Source organism: Lampetra fluviatilis, chromosome 6 (assembly GCF_964198595.1).
Source record: "Lampetra fluviatilis chromosome 6, kcLamFluv1.1, whole genome shotgun sequence".
In the NCBI taxonomy this organism is placed as follows: domain Eukaryota; kingdom Metazoa; phylum Chordata; class Hyperoartia; order Petromyzontiformes; family Petromyzontidae; genus Lampetra; species Lampetra fluviatilis.
The window spans coordinates 1879334-1902488 of NC_136280.1; the positions used below are offsets into that span (position 1 = coordinate 1879334).

Genomic DNA, 23155 nt, shown 5'->3' on the forward strand with positions numbered 1-23155 from the left:
TGACGTCACGCACCTAGGGGGGGGAGGAGTCAGACATTTCTGACGATGTGTGACGAGGGGGGGGGGTGAGAAATGTGACGTCACATCAAAATGCGCAACTTTAAATAAATATAGACAACACGTTCTACTTTATTAAATATAATTTTTAATGTTTTCTCCTACAACATCAGAGTGCATCGCCACATTAAATACGCACTGCAATGACAATAGTTTAAAGCGACTTGAAACATGTTTTATTTTCAAAATGGAAATATTGTTTTGGGGGGAGGGGCAGAGCTTTGTGACGTCATATTTGAGGGGGGGTCTGACTTTTGCTGACGCCGTGTGACGAGGGGGGGGTAAAAAAAATCGTCCAAAATCGCGTGACGTCATTTATGGACGGCCCCTAATCACATCAACAAAAACGTGCCAGTTACTAGTTCAGCACACGCGATGTGTTGGAGAGTAAACCGCACAACATTTGCAAATCGAGTTTACGCTGGTCATTACAACAACAACGAGCAGCTTCACTGGGCGATTGGACACAATTGTGTGTTTACGTCTTTCCCCCTTTCGGACTTGTGTGATGATACTTTGTCGGATGAACGTCGAGATTTATCAAGGGCACGGGGTGACCAATAAGGCCGAAGTCGGTCTGTGATAAGGGGTTGACAGCTATGGGGTTTAATGTAGCCGCACAACGCCTGCGTGTAGCGACGTTTTAGGAAGTTATCGACGAAAGTTATCAACTAACGCAATCGCCGACTGTCAACTCCGTTATGAGCAGAGGGCACGTGGCCAGAAAGAGACCCCGACGTTGATGCGGGACGTCGTGGGCAATCGGCGGCCATATTGAGTAGGGGAAGTCGTCCCCCTCCCCCCCCGGTTCGCTTGCAGAGAGCGAACGGCTGCGGCGACTTGGTCGCGCCTTTGACTACGTCACTACTACAATTCAGGGGGGCGAGGCCATCTTACGTGGGGGGAGCGAGGCAAGCTTACGTGGGAGGGGAGGCGAGGCCATCTTACGTGGGGGCGAGGCCATCTTACGTGGGGGGAGCGAGGCAAGCTTACGTGGGAGGGGAGGCGAGGCCATCTTGCGTGGGAGGGGGGGCGAGGCCATCTTACGTGGGAGGGGGGGCGAGGCCATCTTACGTGGGGGGGGGGCGTGGCCATCTTACGTGGGGGGAGCGAGGCAAGCTTACGTGGGATGGGAGGCGAGGCCATCTTACGTGGGAGGGGAGGCGAGGCCATCTTACGTGGGAGGGGAGGCGAGGCCATCTTGCGTGGGGGGGGGGCATCTTACGTGTGGGGTGTAGACTGCCCTCCCTGCCCCCTACGTAAGATGGCCGCCGCACTGCTTCACGGCTGATCTCAGCTCAGACGCTCGACGACAAAAAATAAAAAAAAGACCTCACGCCGCGTCGCCGCCCTCGCTCGCGGTGCGCGGCGTTCAACTGGCGACGTTGACGATGTCCACGCTGCTGGCGCTGGTGTCGTCTTAGCCCCCGAGGTTACCCCCCCCCCCCCCCCGAGGTTAACGCCGCGAGTTAAGACGCCGCCGAGGTGAGTGGGAGGTGAGGGGACCCCTCCAGTGCCGAGCGCGACGACTCTCGCCGTGATGGACGTCGTGTCCATGAGGCCTAGGCTCGCTGCTGCTCATGCTCGCTGCGATCGTGTGAAGCGATGATTTGTTTGACTTTGTTCATTACCGAGGCTCTACGTATGCAGGATTCCAAGGTTTCTCCGTACTTGAGGCGTCGCGGGGTCTGGCACGCCACGGGAAAGTCTTTAAACATGAACCTAATGTATGATAATTGTTTTTTTTTACCCTTTTATCTGGCAACAAAACTGACACTTTTTTTTACAAGGAGTCATGTTTGCATTGACCACAATACCTGCAGTCAGTTTTGTTGCCAGATAAAAGGGTAAAAAAACAATTGTCATATTTTGCTACTGGCAAATGAGGTTCCAATGATGACCTAACGTATTCAAGCCAGAAGCGGCTGAATGAATGACCTTTTCTAATTTGGTTTATTTAAATACCCTAATTCGTGTTTCCCTTCCTGTGAAGAGTAAAAACTCACCACGCACCCCACTTGCTGCTGCTATAGGTTGCATTTGTTTGACTTCTGCTGCTATAAATGTCCACGTGGTGACGATGATGATGATAGGCCACTAAGTTGAGATGCTATCATTTGTGTATGGCCAGTGTCGCTTCTGAAGAAAAGCTGTATATCTCAGTGGGGCCTTACCTGGTAAAATGAAAGTAGTTTAGTTGTAAGTAATTTAGAAGGTGGGGTAAAGCGTGGATTCTCCCACCTCTACGGAAGACGTCTGCCCAGTGTGCAAGAGTAGGCCAAGCTACCCCCTATAGGGGGCTGTGTGGCGCTTCCCCGCACATCCGATTAGCACGTTTGGCTACGTACGGTGCGAAAGAAGTTCATACGGTACAATACAGGAGTCCATTTCCACCAGCAGTGGCATAAGCCAGCAATTAATTGCGGGGCTGCGCCCTTAACTTTTATATGGGAATCAGAATATGTATTCAATGTGACGGCCACCTCACAGGCCATCGGGTTGGTCAGGAGGTTTCGCAAATCTCTACGTGAGTCACCAACCCTTGCAACACCAATCCCAACGCTGGGACCACGGGCTTGCCCCACCACGTAAAGTTTTAATCACAAACTTCACCATTCAAATGCATTTGTGGCATCGCAGCTCCACGAGGGGGTGGTGGTGGTCGCGTCGGAAAGGCCTAAGTTCATAATTGGATCAGACCACGGCTCACGAGGATGCTGTCACTTTGTCCGTAGTCTTGCAAATCTCTTCGCCCGTTTTAACCACACGCGCCTTGTCTCTCCGTGTGTCTGAGCGAGCAGGGGTCGGTCGGGCTGCTCGCCGCTGCGCCAAGTGGGAGACCACGCCAGGATCTCACCTGGGGTCTCCTCAAACCTCACTGTTGAGGACACCCGGCTTCTCCTGAGACCTCCAGTCTGGGACCCATTAATTCAAGGAGTCGTCTGTACTAGGACACCATTCCTTGGTCTGGTCTTTTTATCCCGACCATCGACTTTCTGGTGATCGGCCCTTTAGTGGGTCCCGTTTCTCTTGAGACTTGGTTTCTCTTTCTTTAGGTGTCCGTGCCTAGTGTGACCCGTCTCTGGTCAGATCCTTTCTTGGCATCCGTTCCTGCTGGTATCTGTCACCTTAGAACCTGCATCTCCTGGAAGCTACCTGTTGCGGGACCTGTCTCGATTCCTGAAACGCGCATTCCTCCTAGAACCCACCTCCCGGGGACCCATTTCCATCCTGCCACCCCTCGCATCCCAGGTGCGATCTCACCACCAGCGCCACCATGTCGATGTCGCACTTGTACGGGCGCGACGAGGACGTGAACGTGGAGCGTTTCGAGGTGACCGACTGGGACCTGGAGAACGAGTTCAACCCCGAGCGCGTGCGCCACCGCCAGAGCAAGGAGGAGGCCGTGTACGGGGTCTGGGCTGAGGACGACGACGATGACGATGAGAGGCCCGGATTCTCGGGCGGGAGGAGGTGCGACGATGGGGGGGAGAGGGGGGGTGATGGCATAGGGACCCGTGGAGACCTCAACAAGGGTCTCGGTGGGAGTCTTCGAGATTATATGGGGATGCAGTGGCTGTGTGTACAACGTGCACTGTGAGGTAGCCATGCAGCATCTTATTCACCTTAATCATCATCCTTAACACATTTATATCTTATCATTATCATCGTAATGACCACAGTAACATGTGACTTGAAATAATCATTGACACCACCAGTGTCAACTGTGGGGAAATGGGATTGGTATCATGCTGTATATTTGTAACCATGCATCAATCGTTTAAAATCGCTTCTCACAGATGGTGCACACCTTAAATTGTACACGTGTGAGAATTAATTTCACTTCAGTGTGGTGAAGTATGGTGAAAGAACCCACATGACCGACACGTCATGGGGAGACCATCATCCGGCAGCGTATTATCTCAAGAAAGAGAAACATTTCCTCAGGGCTGCGTGCCCCAACCCTCGCCCTGCCTGCTTGCGACAAGTGACGTAGTCACAAAAGACACGGGTGTTATTACATTTTTTACTCCCGTTACTCTGATCGTCCCAATGAGCTTCCTGTAATAACAGCCCAGCCTGATTTGCCGGCACGTTTTTACACCGTTTTTTTTGTGCATCGGTCTCTAAAGCAAGAACCGCGACTTCACGGCCCCCGTGAGCTTCGTGAGCGGCGGCGTGAAGCGGCCCGCCGCCGAGGAAGAGGAGGCTGAGGACGAGGACGAGGAGGCGGCCTCGGGCAAGGGCTCCGGCGGCGAGGAGGACGGCGCCCGTCTGGGGCCCTGGAACGAGGCGCTGCAGAGGGCGAAGGGTGGGCGCGGCGCCAGGCAGGTCTGGCGACGCAACACGCGAACACGCGCGCACAATCGCACCGACGGGTCCCGCGTGGACGCGCAAGACGGTGCGGGACCGTCGGAAGCGACGAGCTCACGGGAAAATAAAAAAGTTTGAGTTGGCAAAATTGCAGTTGGCGTTGACCGTGGCCGGGAATCGAACTCGGGTCGCCGGCTTCATCATGTCCGTGTGTTTACCATTGCGCCACCGCTACACTTTGATTCCTATCAATTTAATTCGGTAATGCTCTTACCTGTTTACCAATCATCAGGCAAGTGAAGTGTGCAAAGATAGAAATTTGCGTTTGAACACGAGTAAATTGGTTAAAGCCAAACGACATTCCTTGGTTGGTGCTGTGGAGCTGCGTTTTTTATGGAAACCCCGGCCTACGGGGTGAGTGGTGTGAGCGTGCACGCGTAAACACGTTCCAAGTCTTCGCTGTGTGTGTGCACGTGCGTGTGTTCAGTCCCAGAAGGGGGGCATCAGGCCTTCCCGTACCGTGGCCGGACTGCCCCCCGAGAAGGGCTTCGGCAGCTGGGAGCGACACACGAAGGGCATTGGGCAAAAGCTGCTGCAGAAGATGGGCTACGTCCCCGGCCTGGGACTGGGCAAGAACGCGCAGGGTGAGATTGCCAGAGCCCGGATATCTGATTATTGAAGTCAATTGAATACTGATTATCAGTTTGATTTCTCGACTAATCCGATAACGCGCATGTAGAAAACCTCTCGCTTCTTAATTCCCACGTGTGCCGCTGGACGGGAGGCTGTGCTTTTTGACGTCATCGTCGGCATCGTCAGCCGCATCACGCTGGCGTGGTTGCTCCGTGTGTGTGTGTCGCGTGCTTGCGCAGGCATCGTCTTGCCGGTGGAAGCCAAGGTCCGCAAGGGCCGAGGAGCGATCGGAGCGCACGGTCCCGAGCGAACAAAACAGTCACTCCGTGATTTCCCGGCTCCCAAGTCCGACGAGGAGGAAGAGGAGGTGGGACTCGCCTGACGTCACGTTTGCCCGTCTAAGCGAAAATAACTCGACGCAGTGCAATTTTGTACACGACGAGACGTCAGCCGGCATTGCATTTTGAAACGTTTCTTGTGGGGTTGCGTGATAGTAGATTTAGGCTTAGACAAATGGAACACGCATCCCACTGCTGGATGGGGGCCTCCGTGTGCCGTGACTCGTGATGGTGATTTGACCATACTTCTCCAGGCCAGTCGGCGTGCGTCGATGAATTCAGGGAGTATCGATGTTTGTGCATAGCAGTGCAGTGCTGCACTGCCCTCTGTTGTTGTGGGAAGCAGAGTGCAGTGCTAGACTGCCCTCTACTGCCCTCAACGTAGCCGTGCAGCAGTCTAGAAGCCTTGTTTTATTAACCATGGTGTATATTTGAGTAAGCAAAGACAACAGAAATGCGACAAAAAAAGAAACTATCTCTGAATGAAATCTTGACTCGAGATCATTGCTGCTTGTGTTTAGTTTGTTCCTTCCCCCGCCCTCCAATAAACACGGTTGGCTACGTGCGGTGCATCATCACGCCGTCGCACGCCTAGTCTGCATCCTCACGTGGTGACCCCCCCGCACCCCTAATAGGAGTTCAAGCAGCAGCTGAGCCAGTGGCGGAAGGAGCCCGGCACCGGAGCCGGCGCCACCAAGAAGGGTCCACGGTACACCTACCGCACCGTGGAGGAGCTCAAGGCTAAGGGGCTGGGCCGCAAGGTGGCGCCGCCCTCACAGCTCAGCCAAGTCAAGGTGGGGTTCTCTCTCGCTCGCAGCACCTCCCTTTGCTGGGACAACCCAGACTCGAATCCAGAATTTCAGCGGTGCTGCCCTTCGTGTGCCTGACATGGCCGCCGTGAACCTCTCCAGCCACTCATTTGAGGGGCGTCGTTGGCGCCACGGTGGCGAGATGTTAACTACCTCGCCTGGTCTACAGGAGGTCGTGGGTTCGATCCCGACCCTGACGCCTGCTGCTCTATATTTTGAGTTTGCATGTCTCTCCCCGTGGTCGTGCAGATTTTTCTCCTCCCTCCACATTCAGAATCAACATGCGCATTTGGCTGCTATACATTTTGACGTGATAAGCCACTTCATTGATTATCATTTGTGGCCAGGTTACTTCTAAAAAAGAGCTATATAGCTCAGTGGGCCAAAGCTGGTAAAATATTAATAGTAAAATACAAAAAATAGAGAACGAGAGAGCGAGTAAGAATTCGCGGAACACCTTAGTCTGTTTCCCCCTGCAGGTAATCGACCTGACTGGCAAGAGCCAGAAGGTTTACTACAGCTACGATCAGATGAGCCAGCGCCACAGCGTTCCGTCAGACGAGGCCGAGGCCGCGGAGGGAGAAGCCGCGGCGCCGAGCGAGAGCAAGCGCAAGGGGTTCGCCCTGCCAGAGCTGGAGCACAACCTCCAGCTGCTGGTGGAGCTCACGGAACAGGACATTGTGCAGACCGACCGTCGGCTGCGCCACGAGAAGAACCAGGTGATGGGGTCGTTGCACGCTTGCGCGGGTCCAGTGTCCCACACCACACACAGAGATATCCCTACTCTGACTTGAGGATGTACGTATGTGGAACTTCTTTCGTACCGTACGTAGCCAACCGTGCTGATTGCTCTTTCTCTCTACCTCGTGTGGGACACGCGTACGCCCAAACAAAGTCTTCATTGTAATTTGAATCAGGCCATCTGCTTCAAGTTCGCGCAGGTTGAATCGGTGCCTCCCTGTCAAAGTGGGGCACACGCGTACGTGTACACAAGATCCCCGTTTTAATTGAAGTCCGACTTGCACGTCGCCGGAACGCACTCATTCACGCGCGCACACAGAAAGAACCAAGCTTGATTAAAAATGCAACGCTCTCGGCGTCATTTGGAAAGCGCTCGGCGATTATCGGAGCATAACGAACCATCTTGCGTTCAAACGGGGGGACAGCTGGTGAACATGGAAAAAAGCAGAGAGCCCCGTGGTAGTGTGGGCACGAGCGTAGACCTCCGGCGTTCGTCAGAACCAGAATTTATTTACGCTGGAGGATTTCCACCAGAAACCCCTCGACCCTTTTAGAGTGCGCGGGCGGCCCCGTTTCACCACCTGCGTCCGACCTCAGGTGGTGGCTCTGCAGCACGAAGCCCAGCGGCTGGAGGCGCTGCTGGAGCAGGAGGACCGCGCCGTGGAGCGGCTGGGCCGCGTGCTGGCCGTGGCCGAGTCCTGCGAGCGCCGCGCCCGCTCGCTCGAGGGGGACGTGCCGCCGGGGGAGGGGGAGCCGCCGCTCGGCCTCGCCGACGCGGCCCGGGTCTTCCGCTCGCTGCAGAGCGAATTCTACGAGGAATACCGCGCCTTCGACCTCGCCACGCTCGCCGTGCTCACCGTGCAGCCACTCCTCAAGCAGAGCTTTGCCGGGTGGGACCCCCTCAAGGTGCCAAGGGGGGGGTGCATCGGTGCTGCGCTGGCAAGATGTTAACTCCCTTGCCAAGTATGCGGGAGGTCCTGGGTTTTATTCCGACCCTGACGCCTGTATATTTGGAGTTTGCGTGTCTCTCCCTGTGGTGGCGTTTTTCTCCGGGTTCTCCATTTTTTTCCCCTCCAAATTAGCCACATAATTGAGCTATCATTTGTGGCCAGGTTGTTTCTTAAAAAGAGCTATATAGTTCAGTGGGCCTAACCTGATAAGATAAAGAGTTTTATAGTTATTTGGCTGTGCCTGGATTAGTAAGGGTGCTGTGGGAATGCGTGAGGTAGCTTGTAATGATGCATTGCTTCATTCTTCGATTAACATAGTTTCTAACGGTCATGCTCTGCGTATGGTAGGTGTGTAAAGATGCATCTATTCACCAGTTAAAATTCATTCTTGCCTTCATATCACACGCATCATTTGAAGTGCCCGAGTCATTTAATTAGATTTTGAGTATCTTGCATGTAATTAACATAAACCCTGCAGGCACTCGGGGTTCCACATTCACAACACCATTGAACAAACACTGAAGCACTTTCTTGACTTGAATCACGACGACAATTCGCCAAATTGAGTCGCCGCGATTTTCACCTTTGACCCCCTCGTCCCCGCACCCCTGAATTTCCGCCTAGGACCCGTCGTTCGGCCTGGACGTGGCGCGCGAGTGGAAGGCCATCCTGGAGGAGAGCCAGAACGTGCTGCAGACCGTGCACCCACAGCTGGGCCCGCTCGCCAACAGCAGCGGCGGCGGTGGAGGCACCAACATGGACCCCTACCACCGCCTCATGTGGGACACGTGGATGCCGTGCGTGCGTTCCGCCGTGGTTCGGTGGCAGCCGCGTGCCTGCGAGCCCATGGTGGATATGGTGGAGCACTGGATGGAGTTCCTGCCGCCTTGGATTCTCAACAACGTCCTGGAGCAGCTTATCTTCCCCAAACTTCAGCGCGAGGTTCGCATCTCGCTCGTTCGCTCGGATTTTACTGCCGCCGCTTTTTCGTTTTTCGGTGAAAGTTATTTTTGTTCGAGGCACAGTCGTCCCTTTGCAATTTATCCTCGGCATTACGTTCACCCGATTCCTCACTTGACTCATCACCCTCACTATAACCTTTCGCATGAATCTTCACTTCAATCTAAACCCCCAACTCTTATCCAAATCTTAACCCTTACACTCACCTTAACCTATAACCGTACTGCTCGCCCTCATGCTCTCACCCACACTCTCGACAGCACCTGTGCAGGACCCGAGAGCGGCACACTGTTTCTAGTTTTGTTTTTACTGTACTGCACATCCCTCGTTGCTCATCACGTGCTGCACGCCGTGTATTATTTGTTCACCTGCGAAGGCCCCACTGAGCTGAGCAGCTCTTTCACAAGGACGACCACAGCCCAAGACCATCGGCATTGACGACAGTTACATAGAGTTGCGCAGAGATCCATAGAGTTATATAGAGATCCATAGAGTTACACTGTATGTATGTGTGTTCAACGTCTTTCGCACCCTACGTAGCCAACCGTGCTAATCGGAGGTACACAGAGATCCATAGTGACCCGTATATGCGCGTCAAGTTACAGCCCAACACCGTCGGCAGTGGCGGCAATTCCAGAACATCGCAGGGTGGGAATGTTGCGCGCTGAAATAAGCGCCGCGTTGTTGTGCGCAGGTGGAAAACTGGAACCCGCTGACAGACACGGTGCCCATCCACGCGTGGATCCACCCGTGGCTGCCCCTGATGGGCGGCGCTCGGCTAGAGCCGCTCTACTCGCCCATCCGGAGCAAGCTGGGCAGCGCCCTGCAGCGTTGGCATCCCAGCGACCCTTCCGCCAAACTCATCCTGCGGCCGTGGAAGGAGGTGTTCTCCCCGGGCAGCTGGGAGGCCTTCATGCTCAAGCACATCCTGCCCAAGCTCGGTGAGCTAAGGAGAAGGGTTTGTATTCATGGGGTCCTGAAATACCTCCATCTCATCTCGTTCTATTGCCCTGCAGCTGTCCAGCCTAAGGCCCTCCCCCCTTCCGCCAGTTGACGTGGTCTGTTGTTTTTCGAAAAATGTCACGGGATCTTTAATGTCCACTGTGATGCGTGCTATGCATAGTTTCCTCAGGGGATGATCAGTCCATCATCATCACCATCACCATTGTCATCATTATCAGTCTCTTAACTGTGACCGACATGGACACGCCAGTGAAGCTTCTTTGACAATCAACTCTCCCGAATGTATGGCCATCTGCACAATGTCAGTGATCTCTTTAAGTCACACGTTGGAATATTGGCATTGCGTGACCTTAAGGAGTGACATCGACTTAGGGAGGCCTTCATCCAGCAGTGGATAGACGGTGCGCCATTGTGGCGATGGTGAGGAGCGCGGCGAGTCGGGTACAACTAAACATCTCACGACCGGCGCCGTGTCTGCCGCCCTCCCAGGCATGTGTCTCTCGGACTTCGTGATCAACCCTCACCAGCAGCACCTGGACCCCTTCCGCTGGGTGATCGACTGGGAAGGGATGCTGTCTCCCGCCAGCCTCGTCACGCTGCTCGACAAACATTTCTTTGCCAAGTGGCTTCAGGTGAAACCACCACCTCGTCGTACTGTGGGCCGGCCGCTACGGTGGCGAGATGTTAACTACCTGGCCTGGTATAAAGGAGGTCGTGGGTTTGACCCTGATGCCTGCTGTAGTATATGTGGTTTGCGTGTTCTCCCTGTGGTCACGTGGAGTTTTCTCCGGGTCCTCCAGGTTTTCCCCTCCACATATCCACATATAGAATCAACGTGCGTTTAGAGAATTTGGCTGTGATACATTTCCACGTGATAAGCCACTTCGTTGAGCTATTATTCTTGGGCAGGTTGCTTCTGAAAAAGAGCCGTATAGCTCAGTGGGCCTGACCTGGTAAAATATAAATAGTTTATAGTTTTAAGTTTTGTTGCAGAGGTTTGGTGTTCGAATTTAGCGGCTACCCTGATTATACTGGAGGTGTGATAATAATCATAATAATACTCCATGCCACCTGCTTCACAGTGTAATTCTCAAGAGCAGGCCATTGTGTGCCCGACTCCACGTTCCAAATTGACCAATTTTGAAACATTACTCGCACTTCTCAATTTGCGATTATGCATCGGGCCCCTTACTGGCCTCAGGCTAAGGCCCCCCCCATGTTCACTCGGTGCCAAAGAAGTTCAACGTACTGAACGTACACTGCCTATGTGCGTCGTCGCACGCAGGTGCTGTGCGCGTGGCTCAGCAACAACCCCAACTACGAGGAGATCATCAAGTGGTACCAGGGCTGGAAGTCGCTCTTCTCGGAGCAGCTGCTAGCGCACGTCACCGTCAAGGAGAAGTTCAGCGAGGCGCTGGACATCATGAATCGCGCCGTGTCCATGCCGCACGGTAATCGCCCCTCGTGATGCCTCGCTCCCCGTGGCACCCCCGTCGCTACCCCTCGCGCTCCCCACGACCCCCCACAAATGGCTTCCTGTGGCTCTGTGACTCCTCGTGCCTCTCCATAACTCCCCGTGTCTTCCCATTGCTTTCTGTGGCTCCTTTTGGCTCAGGGTGACTCTCCGTGACCGTCTGCCCTCTCCAGCGTCCTCTCTTGCTCCTTTATTCCAACCAGAATTCCTTTGGCTCCCCTGCGAACTTCTGGTGACCCTTGTATCCAAGGAATTGTAGCTGTGCAGCAGTGGGACTTTTGGGCTGGTGTGTGTGTATGATGGTGATGGTGGTATGAAGGGTGGAGTGGTAGTGTAGCGGTTAGCTCGCACGCTGTGCTCTGGACCCGGTGACCCGAGTGACGATTCCCGTTCACTGCCAACAACAGTGACGATAATCTGAATGGGTCCTGGGACTGCCCGAGGTCGACTCAACCTAAAATGAGTACCTGGTGTGGTATGTAAGCATCGCCACTGGGGAGACAAAGGCGGCCGGGCATGATGTTAGGCACGCACCCCCTGGCGTGCCGTGCCGACCTTCATAGGTGCTGGCTAAGAGTACTTGCCCCAACTGTCTATTCAGAATATATACAGGGGATCTTTGGTGGTGGGTATGGTCATGGTGATGATGAAGAGTATACCATCGGTGACTGTATACGTGTGGGTGATGGTGAATGTTATACTGTTGATAGTTACCATGGGTATGCTCTAGGTGCTGCTGCATATCACATTATTTGGTGAATGTTTGGCGGGACGGCGTTGGTACTAGTGCACGAGCGCATATTACACTCCACCGCTCTGGCCTGTCTATGCGCTGTGAAGAAGAGCCATTGCCCAAAACATAACATCGCCTATTGCTGACTTTTTAAGGCCACGGTACTGTTGACAAATGTATTGTTTTTCTTTTCACATCACAACGATGTACGTTGAACTTCTCTCGCACTGTACATAGCCAACCGTGCTAATCGGAGGCGCGGATGTTGTCTGACGCGGTCGCATGTCCCCGCAGGCTCACGGCATTAACGACCGCATCACCGCCGCTCCCATCCTCTCTCCCCCACCCGCCCCCTGTGTCTCGCCCACCCCAGGACCCGTGGGCTTCACGCAGCCCGGCGCACGCGAGCACATCGCCTACCTCACCCAGACCGAGCGCCGGCGAGACTTCCAGCCCGACGGGGGCCCCGCTCCCCCTCCGACCTCGGCGGTCCACCCGGGCCCCACGGGCCCACCGGGCCCCGCCGTGGGCGTCGCGCAGCCGGTGCCGCTGAGCTTCAAGGAGCTGGTGCAGGCGCGAGCCGAGGAGAACAACATCGTGTTCATGCCGCTGCTGGGCCGGCGCCACGAGGGCAAGCAGCTGTACACGTTTGGGCGCCAGGTGGCGTACATCGACCGCGGCGTCGTCTTCGTGCAGGGAGAGAAGACGTGGGTGCCCACGTCGCTACAGAGCCTTGTCGACAGCGCCAAGTGACGGAGGGGAGCGAGCGAGCGAGCCGTCGGGGGAACGGCGGAGAGGGTGAGAGAGATGGCGAGAGGGGGGTGATGATGGGGCAGGAGACGGCGGAGAGAGCGAGAGGAAGGGAACGCCGCAGCCGGGATGACGAGAGGGCGAGCGGCAGGAGAGACGAGAGGAGGAGAGAGGACGAGCAGCGCCGCCGGGTGACTTCACCGAGATGTTCCAACCGCGGGATGTTGCAGCGAGAGCGTAGAAGTGCGTATGCTGACGGGGGCGGGGGCGGGCTTTTGCTCCGGTGCGTGTATGCGGTGTGCGTGTATGCGGTGTGCGTGTATGCGTGTATGCGGTGTGCGTGTATGCGGTGTGCGTGTATGCGGTGTGCGTGTATGCGGTGTGCGTGTATGCGGTGTGCGTGTATGCGGTGTGCGTGTATGCGGTGTGCGTGTATGCGGTGTGCGTGTATGCGGTGTGCGTGTATGCGGTGTGCGTGTATGCGGTGTGCGTGTATGCGGTGTGCGTGTATGCGGTGTGCGTGTATGCGGTGTGCGTGTATGCGGTGTGCGTGTATGCGGTGTGCGTGTATGCGGTGTGCGTGTATGCGGTGTGCGTGTATGCGGTGTGCGTGTATGCGGTGTGCGTGTATGCGGTGTGCGTGTATGCGGTGTGCGTGTATGCGGTGTGCGTGTATGCGGTGTGCGTGTATGCGTGTATGCGCGCGTGTTTCCACAGGGCGAGGTGATGGGGTTGCAACGAGCACGCCAGACGTGTGCGTTCGCATTGCCCTGGCGGCCTGCTTCTAGCACCGCGTGTGCGTTCGGTTGATTTTGTAAATTATTAATCGACAGTTGTGTGTATGTGTTTCCTCGCCACTGCTCCGTAACATTGCCATTACCGGTGGAAGCGTCGACAAATGGTTAAACCGCTGTTGGGCTCAAGTTGAGTTGTGTGCGTGCGTCAGCATGCGTGTGTGAATGAATGAATGAATGGGTGGCGTGTGACTGCCTTTGTATGTGAGTGGGGAGTGGTAGTGTAGTGGTTAGTGCCCCGCACTACAAACTCGGCCACCCGAGTTCGATTCCCGCTCACGGCCAACACCAGTGACGATTATCTGAACCAAGCCTTTCCCTAAGTCGACTCCACCTAAAAAAATAAGTACCTGGTGAGACGTGTAAACATCGCTGCTCGGGAAGCGAAGGTGGCCCGGCAGTGGTGTTGGTCACCCACACCCCCGTGTGCCGTGCCGGCCTTCATAGGTGCTTGCTAACAGCACTTGACCCAAAAGTCTTTTGAGGCTATACGGGGGATCTTTGTGAATGGGTGGTGTGTATGTCTGAATGGGTTGTGCGTGCGTCTAAATGTGTGCTGCTGTGAATGGGTGGTGCGTCCACTGAGACACGGGTCTCTCGCGTCTGTGGCCACGAACACGCGTGTCAAGTATTTTTGTATCGCAATAAAGCTGACCTCGGTCACCTTTTGAGTGTCACGTAGTAATCATTATTATTATTTCAACTTGTAACTGCTCGCTGTCGGAAGCGAGAGAGAGAAAGTGACTGGCGTGCGCGTGGAGGAACCCAAGGACGAGCGGGAAAGCAGCGGCCAGGTGCTGAGCCGGTGGCGTCATTCAATTTGCCAAGCTCTGCAGTCCTCAATATATGAAGATGTTTTCAACCATGCCTGCGAGGGGGCAACACTAATCCCATACAGATGTAACAGATGGGGATTAGTCTACATTTTGTTCTACTGCCCAACCATCGCCTAATTTCAATGGGGATTGAACTGTCACGTCACACGTGTGTGTGCGGTGATACCGGGGGAGGTAGTGGGCGGTGAGAAGGGATGGTGAGGATTCGGAAAGAGAGATGGATGCATGTGTGTCGAACTTCTTTCGCACCGTACGTAGCCAACCGTGCTTCCCGGAGGTTGTGGGGGAAGGACAAACTGAAGCACAAAAAGCAGTTCTATAGAAATGAATTTTCAATCTAGAGGGGAGACGGGGCGGGAAGAGTGAAGGTTGCTACAATTAAGGGGTGGTGAGGTGTGTAACAGGAGCGGGGAGAGAAGGGGGTGTCGAGGATGGTGAGCGGGCGCGCATGGTGAGCTTCGCAAGAGGCGAGCTGTTGGGGAATAGAGAGAAACTCATTCCTTAAATACGAACCTCAACATCCGGGCATATTTCACTCGGCCCGATGGGGATAACGAAGGACTGTAACCCAGACTGATGCCACGTCTCACAAAGGACAAGAACGGACATCCACCACTTAATTTCTTCACGCACATTTCAGTCGTGGGTAGTTATCCAAGCAGCCAACGACAGAGTGGGGCAATTGCGCGCACGTTGGATCGGCGATGGCGGTCCAGAACTCGCCCGTTGGACAAGTCGGAAGGCCAACTTTGACCCGGCTACCACCGCCCGAAGAACCTGGAGCAAGTAAGCCATGGACGATGATGATGATGGTGGTGGCGGTAATCGTGGCGATGATCTAGAGCAGCAGTGGGTTCCCAACCGAGCATACGCAGACCCCTGATAGGAGAGGGGGTACGTGAACCCCTGGGGGGAGGGAGAGTACGTGGACCACTAGGGGGGGGGGGTACGTGGACCCCTGTAGGGGGGGGGCTATGTGGACCCCTGTAGGGGGGGGGCTATGTGGACCCCTGGGGGGGGGCTACGTGGACCCCTGGAGGGGGGGCTATGTGGACCCCTGGGGGGGGGCTACGTGGACCCCTGGAGGGGGGGCCTATGTGGACCCCTGGGGGGGGGGCTACGTGGACCCCTGGGGAGGGGGGTACGTGGACCCCTGGAGGGGGGGGCTACGTGGACCCCTGGGGGGGGGGGCTACGTGGACCCCTGGGGGGAGGGGCTACGTGGACCCCTGGGGGGAGGGGCTACGTGGACCCCTGGGGGGAGGGGCTACGTGGACCCTTGGGGGGGGGGATACGTGGACCCCTGGGGGCAATGTCCCAGAGCGCAACGTGAGGTGATAAAAAAAAAGTGAAATTATATCATCCATGAGTCATTGGTGAATACTCGCATACGAATCTGCCAATATAAGATAACTACGATGAGAATTTAAATCCAATATGGTAACCTCGAACGATGTAAAATACATTTCTAAACTGGTTGATCGTCAACAATGTTGGTGTTCAAGAGTAGCCAGCGAGCGGGAACAAATCGATTCACGCAGGCAGAGCGTTGATTTAGATTTTATTCGCTTGCAGTGACTTAGCAGCCAGTTAGTTTACCTCACAAAATTGACGATTGGTGAAAATTTTGATGTTCATTATTCATACATTTAATTCTCAGAACCATGTTGGGTCCAGGCAAGGTGGCGGTGGTACACTCGGCTTAAACAACAGAGGTTGAAGAACCACTAAAATGTTTTTTTTATAGACGATGCTGATGAGTGGGAATGATGACTAAGTTACTCGACCATGCAGTCCGGTTCCACAAACTGCTCTGCTCGCAATTGCAATTAACTTAAATTGAGACCCACGCGTACGTTCGAGCAGCTGGGTTTAAATACGGCCGCTTAATTGGTCTGAGTCACTAATTACACGTGTGTGTGTGAGAGATTATGATGATGGTGGTGATGATGATGATGATGATGGGGGGTGTGGAGGAGGATGTGGAGCTCATTGGTTGACCGGTACCAGCGGTGCCAACATCGGATTCTGTGGAGGATGCTCGTTGATGGAGGAGGGAAAACAAGCGACGCTCACAATAACGAGCGGAGCGCCGGGTGCCTAAAACGCAGCGAGTTGGCACAGTGGGGATCACAGCTTGGCGCATCTGCCCGGCATCTGAGTCGGTGAACCCATGGCACCTGCTGGCTCTGTTCCGTGACCTCCTGCCAGCGAGCCGTCGACACTTCACGTAGCCTCGAAGTGCACCTAGCATGGCACGAACGCCGTGGTGAGGTCATCGCCACTTAGTGGTGAACGGCGTTTGTTGTTGTTGTGCATAGCCGTGTGATTGTTGTCATCAATGTCCACGTTATTGGCCCAACATCAGGAGGCAAAACGATATCCGAACAGGTCATGTGCTTCCCCTAGGTCGACTCAGCCGTAAATTAGCATCTGTTGTGGCGTGTAAACGTCGACACTGGGGAGACAAAGGCGCTCGGGCGTGGTTCTGGCCACACCGCACCGCCTGCGAGAGCCGCCCCGGACCTCATTATCTTCTCGGTAGCAGCACTTGCCCCAATAATCTATGCAGGCTACACGGGGGGTCTTTGTCTTTGCTCGAGGGTGCGCGTGCGTGTGCATGATGGACAACCGCACAATCTTGGCCAGTCCCGGTCACTACCCATTCCACCCCCCCCCCCCCCCAATAATTGGTGAAACAAAGACGGCCGGGCGTACACGCTGTGCGGTTCTGACCAAACCAATCCCTCGCACGTGCCCTGGGGGATGACATCACTAGTTGATGCTCGAGGGTTGGTGGATCACACACGGATGATGTGAAACTCCCCCCCCCCCCCCCCCTTCTATCCGTGGGTGGACGTCGATGAGGTTTGCAATGTCCCCTCGGGCGCTCGCCACGACGAGGTGGGCACAGCAGGCGGTCTCGGCGACATCTGCTTCCATCTGTACGGGGTGGAGTGGCGCTGCCCCCTCGCGCAAGGCGTGCGATTTCCTCCTCCCACGTGGTATAATATTAATACAAGTGTCATGATAATCGTCATTAATGAACTACCCAGTGTCAGTCATACGACCCAGTGCGGTTCTTAGCTTAGTAGGATCGTCATGAGCGAAGGCCTCATTTGTGGCTTTAGTTGACGAATGACCACGTGACGCGTTCAGCTGGTCCTCCCCACCCCCATTCGCGGGATCCCTGTTGGAGATGGGGTTTGCGCGAAGGGGATCGTGAGAATATTAATGATGCCGAAAGGTTTCGCACGGGCGGGTTTGCAAGCCCCGCTTGGGGTTCTGATCACCATACAAATCCCCGCGTGGTCCACCAACCCCTGGCCCTCCAAAGCGGTGCATCTTAGCATTGCGTGCGCCACCGCTCCCAATCACCATGCTGACGATGGTGGTCATTGCGACATTCGTGGTGAGGATGGTGATGATGGCGAAGATGCTGAAGTTGGTGAGGATTGGTGATGATGGTGGTGATTGTTGGTGGTGAGGATGCAGACGGTGGGGTGAGGATGGTGGTGATGACGTCGGATCGATCGGTGTGACGCTCGATTCACGTTCGTGGTCCGTGACTGCGACAAGAGGACGCGACACTGGGAGAGTTGGAAGCGAGAGATTGTTGTTGTTGTTGTCGTTGTAGTTTAATTCTTTAGTCTCACGATGCTGGAATTCCTGGGGTTGGTGGGACACGGAAGGAATGGGGGTGGCATGGGCGTGGGGTTATCGCGCGCGCGGACAAACAGGGACACGCAGGGCCGTATGATCCACAGTCGAGCCCAGAGTCTGGTAGCTGGAGAGCTCTTCGTTGCATCTCGCGAGTCTCGATATTGATAGCGGCCGCAACACTTGGCATGCAATCCAGAGGTCGCCGGTTCGATTCCATGTCACGGCACGGCGGTTCAAACAACGAGGGCAAGTTTCTTAAAATCACCCCCCCCTCCCAACCCGCTTGCTGCCCACGCAGCAGTGAACAAATGGGTTCATGGGTTCACCAAACAGTTGACCGGCAGGCCGCGTGTGGTGGGGTAAAGTGTGGGTACTGCCACGTCTCCTGGCTCGTTTCTCATCAGCGCGGAAGAGTAGGCCAAATGCCACTCGAGAACGTAACTGTCTGCAGCTCCCCCTGTCTCTCTCTCTAGTGGGGGCTCGTCCGACAGCAGTGACGTGAGCGAGCAGAGTGCAGGGCCGCGCCTTAAGCTTTTCCCAAGAGTCCATAGACCCACTCAAAGAACGCGGTCGAGGTGAGAATCTCGACGTGGGAGACTCGACGCGATTTTGACTTTTCCTCGCGAGGCTCCTGGCCTGAATGCCCCGCTGGTTTTGGAGGGGGGAGGTTGTTTTTGTGGCAAATTCGTCATCGAGGGAGAAGCCGGGCAGCCAGCCGAGAAACTCGAGGCGTTGATTATATTTAATAGTAAGTATAACAATGGTCTGGGCCCTTTTTGGGTATAATTTAATTGAAGGCCTGGCGATCTACTTGCTGTTCTATCAACCAATTTCCACCGCCTATACCCCCCCCCTGCCAAATTTGGGGAGTTGGGGGCCGGTTCGTGACCTCGGCAGCAGTGCGGGGCAGAGGGGAGGGGGGGCGGGGGGGTCATCGTGGAGGGGGGAGGGGGGTAGGCTCCGTTATGATATCACGAGCCGTCACGCATACAAAAAAAACATCATCATCATCACAACTTGCACGTGCTTGGTTCGTGCAAATACAAGCACGTGTGCTACACGAGTACACAGACTACACGTGGAATAGCTGAGTGCTCGCGTCGTGCGCAATACGACCGTGTCTCGTGTGCGTCTGTCCGTGTGCTCCGTGTCGATGCCCGTGTCTGTGTGTCGGAGCGCTGCGCTACGAACCCGGCGACCCGAGTTCGATTCCCGCACACGGCCAACACCGGTGACGATTATCTGAACCGGTCCCGGGCCTCCCCTAGGTCGACTCAGCCTTAAACGAGTATCTGGTGCGGTGTGTGAACATCGCCACTGGGGGAGACAAAGGCGGCCTGGCGTGGTGCTGGCCACCCACCCTCTCGTGTGCCGTGCCGGCCTTCATAGGTGCTATTCGCTAACAGCACTTGCCCCAACAGTCTGTCAAGGCTATACGGGGGGACGCCTTTGTCTGTGTGTGTCTACGTGCGTGTTTATATATAACGAACGTACATTCCCATAGATATAAATATTGCAAAGAATCGAAAGTTCCAAAATCATTCACGACGTCACGACCGGGGCGCGCCAGAGCAGCGGCCTCCATGCAACATGCGAGGGGAGTTGGGTGAAGTTCGCGCACGGGTAAGGGGCGGGGGGTGGCGTGGAGGGGGAGGGGAGAGGGGAGGAGGAGAGGGGGGGAGAGGGAGGAGGGGGGAGGAGTGGGGGGGGAGGAGAGGGGGAGCAGAGAAATAGGGGAGGTGGATGGGAGGAAAGGGGGGTAGGAAGGAGAGGGGAGGGGGATATGAGAGGGGAGGGGGATATGAGAGGGGAGGGGGATAGGGGATAGGATAGGGGGGAGGAGGGATGAGGGGAGAATAAGGGGGAAGGAGTGGGTATCGGAGAGGGGAGGGGGGTGAGAGGGGATGGGGGGAGGTAGAGTGGTAGGGTTAAAAAGGGGGTAGGGGGATAAGGGGTGGGGGGATAGGGGATTCGGGTTCTGTAGGTTGGGGAGTTTATGGAGGAGGGGGAGGGGGAGGGGTTGAATCGTTAGAGGGGGTATGGGGGGGACGAGTTTTGGGATTCGTAAATCCACTTGTAGTGAAACAACACACGTGTGTGTGTGTGCGTGCAGTAGTAGAGGTTTAACGATCAATCGATCAGAAATGGTTTTACAATCACGAATCACCGCCGCGCGTTGAACGTGCGTTTTTAGAATCGATTGTTGATCCGATTCATATGATTTTAATATATATATACTTTTGTTATCGTTCATAACCTAATATATTTTCATAGCACTAAGATGTTTTACATGCACCACGAGGGCAATAATAACAATATCAATAATCGGTTCGTGACTTTTTCAACCTTGACGAATCGTCAAAATGATATCGGATCCGATCAGCGGAGGAATCGGGGAAGAGGTGATCTGTGTGTGTGACCGGAGCGGTGGCGCAGCGGTTAGCACACTGGCGCTACGGAACCCGGCGACCTGTGTTCGATTCCCGGCCGTGGCTTAAAACTGTGGCGTGGTTACACGCCCCACGTACGTTGCGCCTGATGATTGCTAAACACATCATTCACCGCGTGACAGAGAAGCGCCGATCTCAAAGTGACGGTGATGATGGTCAGCGCCCTGATCGGCGACACGAGTTCGATTCCCGCTCACGGCCAACACCAGTGACGATTATCTGAACCGGTCATGGGCCTCCCCTAGGTCTACTCGGCCTTGAGTGAGTACCTGCTGCGGTGTGTAATCATCGCCACTCGGAAGACAAAGACGCCCTGGCGTGGTGCTGGCCACCCACCCCTTTGCGTGCCGTGCCGGCCTTCATAGGTGCTCGCTAACAGCACTTGGCCCAACAGTCAGTTCAGGCTACACGGAAGATCTTTGGAGAGAAAATGCCAAATCACATGCTTTCGAGGAGGGAGGGGGGTTGCACGTGCTATGCGTTTAGCAATCATCAGGCGCGTGCGGCACGTATAACGGCGGCTTGACGGCTATACTCGAAGGGTGACACGTTCGGTAATGTTTGGCAGACAGCTGTGGACCCGAGCTCCCCTCCTGCGAGTAAACGACGCTGCCGCCTGTCGGCACGGAGCAACGCGTGACGTCGAGCAGTGACGCAATCTCTGGCCTGGGTTCGACCTCCTGGGTCTCATCAGCCAGTCGGGCTCCGGGCGGCCTTCCTGCCTCGCGTGGAGGGTGGGAAGGGGAGGAGGAGGGGGGGGGGGAACCCACGGCAACCAACTCCCGTGGCGAGTCAACGTGCGAGAAGAACCCTTGTGGTGTGTTCAGTAAGGGCTGGGGGGGGTATATTGGTGGGGTGAGGTGGTGGTAGGGGGGTGGAGGGGTTTAGATGCCGCGACGGGAGATCAGTCGCTCAGCGCCCCGGAGCCCGGAGCCTCCCCGGTGAGCGTGTGCCAGCGCTCGATGCGCTTGTCTTTGTTCTTGAGACACTCGAACCAGTGCTTCAGACGCTCGCCCTTCGCGTTGATGCCCAGCTCCACCCCGCCTGGGGAAGAGGGGGAGGAGGAGGGGGGCAAGGAAGGGGAGGGGAGTGGAGTTCAGAGAGGGTTCAAGAGGTCACCAGAACGACGAGCGCCTCCGATCAGCGTGGTTGGTTGCAAGTTCATCACACTTACAACGAACGTGCTCACAACTTCGCAGACTTTTGGGGCAAGTGCTAAAACTAAAACCATTTTTATTTTACCAGGCAAGGCCGGCTGAGCTACGTAGCTGTTTATCAAAAGCGACCTGGCCACAAATGATCGCTCAACCAAGTGGCTTATTACATGGGAATTTATAGCGGCTAAAATACTCAAAAACGCGTGACGTTGATTGTAAATGTAGAGGAGAAAAATCCACACGAGTAGCAGCACCTATGAAGGCCTGGCACGGCACACGAGGGGTGGATGGGCAGCACCACCACGCCCGACCGCCTTTGTCTCCCCAGTGGCGATGTTTACACACCAGACCAGGTAATCATTTGAGGCCGAGTCGACCTAGGGGAGGCTCAGAACCGGTTCTAATAATCGTCACTGGTGTTGGTGGTGGCCGTAAGTGGGAATCGTAACTCGGGTCGTCGGGTTCGTAGCGCAGTGCTCTAACCGCTGCGCCACCGCTCACACCTCGCTCCACACCCGGCATCAAATCAATGTCACAGTGTGGGGGGTCAATGGGATCATGGGAGGATGGGAGGGAGGTTGGAACGATCTCCCCTACCCTTACCTCGCCCACTCCCCCCACTCTGGAATTCAAAGTCAAGAGGTCATCACGGCCGTTGGATGTACGAGTTGACCTCTATGGCTGGTGGTAGTGGGGCGGGAATTGGGGGGGGGGTCACTGACCGATGAAGTCGTTTGATTTCCCGATGTCGTAGTCCCACACGGTGACCTCCAGCGTCTTCTTGGCGAGGTCACTGTGTTTGATGTCAAAGAAGAATTCCTGCGGGACACGGAGAGGAGACACGGGGAGACACGGACACACAACCAACAAAGATCATACAGATCCACCCTCCCCACCCACGGTGCATCGCATGGGACACCAGCCCCGCCAAACTCCCCCCCCCCCACCCCACCCACGACCCCTTGACCCCCTTAGGGTCCCCTGGACTCTTTACTCAATGTCCCTGCACCACTCGCAGACTCCCCTATCGCTCGCCACGCACGCGTCGCGTGGCGAACCGGGACAAACCGAGACGTTCCACCTCGTTTAAGGCTTGAATGGACCTATGGGTGGGGGGGGGGGGTCCAGAATGGACCGGTTCAGGTATATTCGTCACATATCTGGTGCATTTGTAGAACTCGCCACTGCCCTCCCCCCCTCCACCCACACCGTTCCCAACCACGTACACCCATAAAGCAGTGAGACATGTGAAAATAAGTGGGGGTGGCCGGGGGGGGGGGGGGGAGTTGCGGTAGTTGCGGCAGTTTCAGGAGTTGCATGAGTTGCAGGAGTTGCGGCAGTTGCGGCAGTTTCAGGAGTTGCATGAGTTGCATGAGTTGCATGAGTTGCGGTAGTTGCGGTAGTTGCGAGGGCCGGCTCACCTCGTTGAACTCGGGGTTCAGGGTCTTCTTCTTGATGCTCGTCTTGCACTTGGCCTTCTTGCCCATGTCGGGTTTCAGGTGCCTGCGGTGGGGGGGGGGCAGGGAGTGGGGGG

At 55.5% G+C, this 23155-nt stretch overlaps 2 protein-coding genes across 5 annotated transcripts in view; one reads left to right on the forward strand and one right to left on the reverse strand.

The window, feature by feature from the left end:
• Positions 1-1307: 1307 nt before the first annotated feature.
• TFIP11 (tuftelin interacting protein 11) lies at positions 1308-13145 on the forward strand. 3 transcript variants are annotated; one of them, XM_078857448.1, is made up of 13 exons: positions 1308-1553; positions 2859-3531; positions 4191-4389; positions 4859-5015; positions 5244-5371; positions 5978-6136; positions 6631-6870; positions 7490-7798; positions 8467-8784; positions 9497-9743; positions 10255-10397; positions 11051-11216; positions 12346-13144. In XM_078857448.1, the coding sequence occupies exons 2-13, from the start codon at positions 3335-3337 to the stop codon at positions 12723-12725; spliced, it is 2643 nt and encodes an 880-aa protein (XP_078713574.1). In that variant the 5' UTR covers positions 1308-1553; positions 2859-3334; the 3' UTR covers positions 12726-13144. The 3 variants fall into 3 exon arrangements, with proteins under 3 accessions (XP_078713574.1, XP_078713572.1, XP_078713575.1); XM_078857446.1 differs by having other exon boundaries at positions 1308-1542; XM_078857449.1 differs by lacking the exons at positions 1308-1553; positions 2859-3531 and having other exon boundaries at positions 4257-4385; positions 12346-13145.
• Positions 13146-19913: 6768 nt separating this feature from the next.
• The window catches only part of LOC144933019 (rabphilin-3A-like), a 102564-nt gene continuing 99322 nt past the window's right edge, over positions 19914-23155 (reverse strand). Inside the window, exons 20-22 of one of the 2 annotated variants that reach the window (XM_078857450.1) lie at positions 23043-23124; positions 22344-22440; positions 19914-21508 (exon numbers count right to left, since the gene is read on the reverse strand). In XM_078857450.1, the coding sequence (XP_078713576.1) occupies positions 21369-21508; positions 22344-22440; positions 23043-23124 (319 nt within the window). In that variant the 3' untranslated portion in view covers positions 19914-21368. The remainder of the gene's footprint in view (positions 21509-22343; positions 22441-23042; positions 23125-23155) is intronic. The other variant, XM_078857451.1, reaches the window with a different exon arrangement.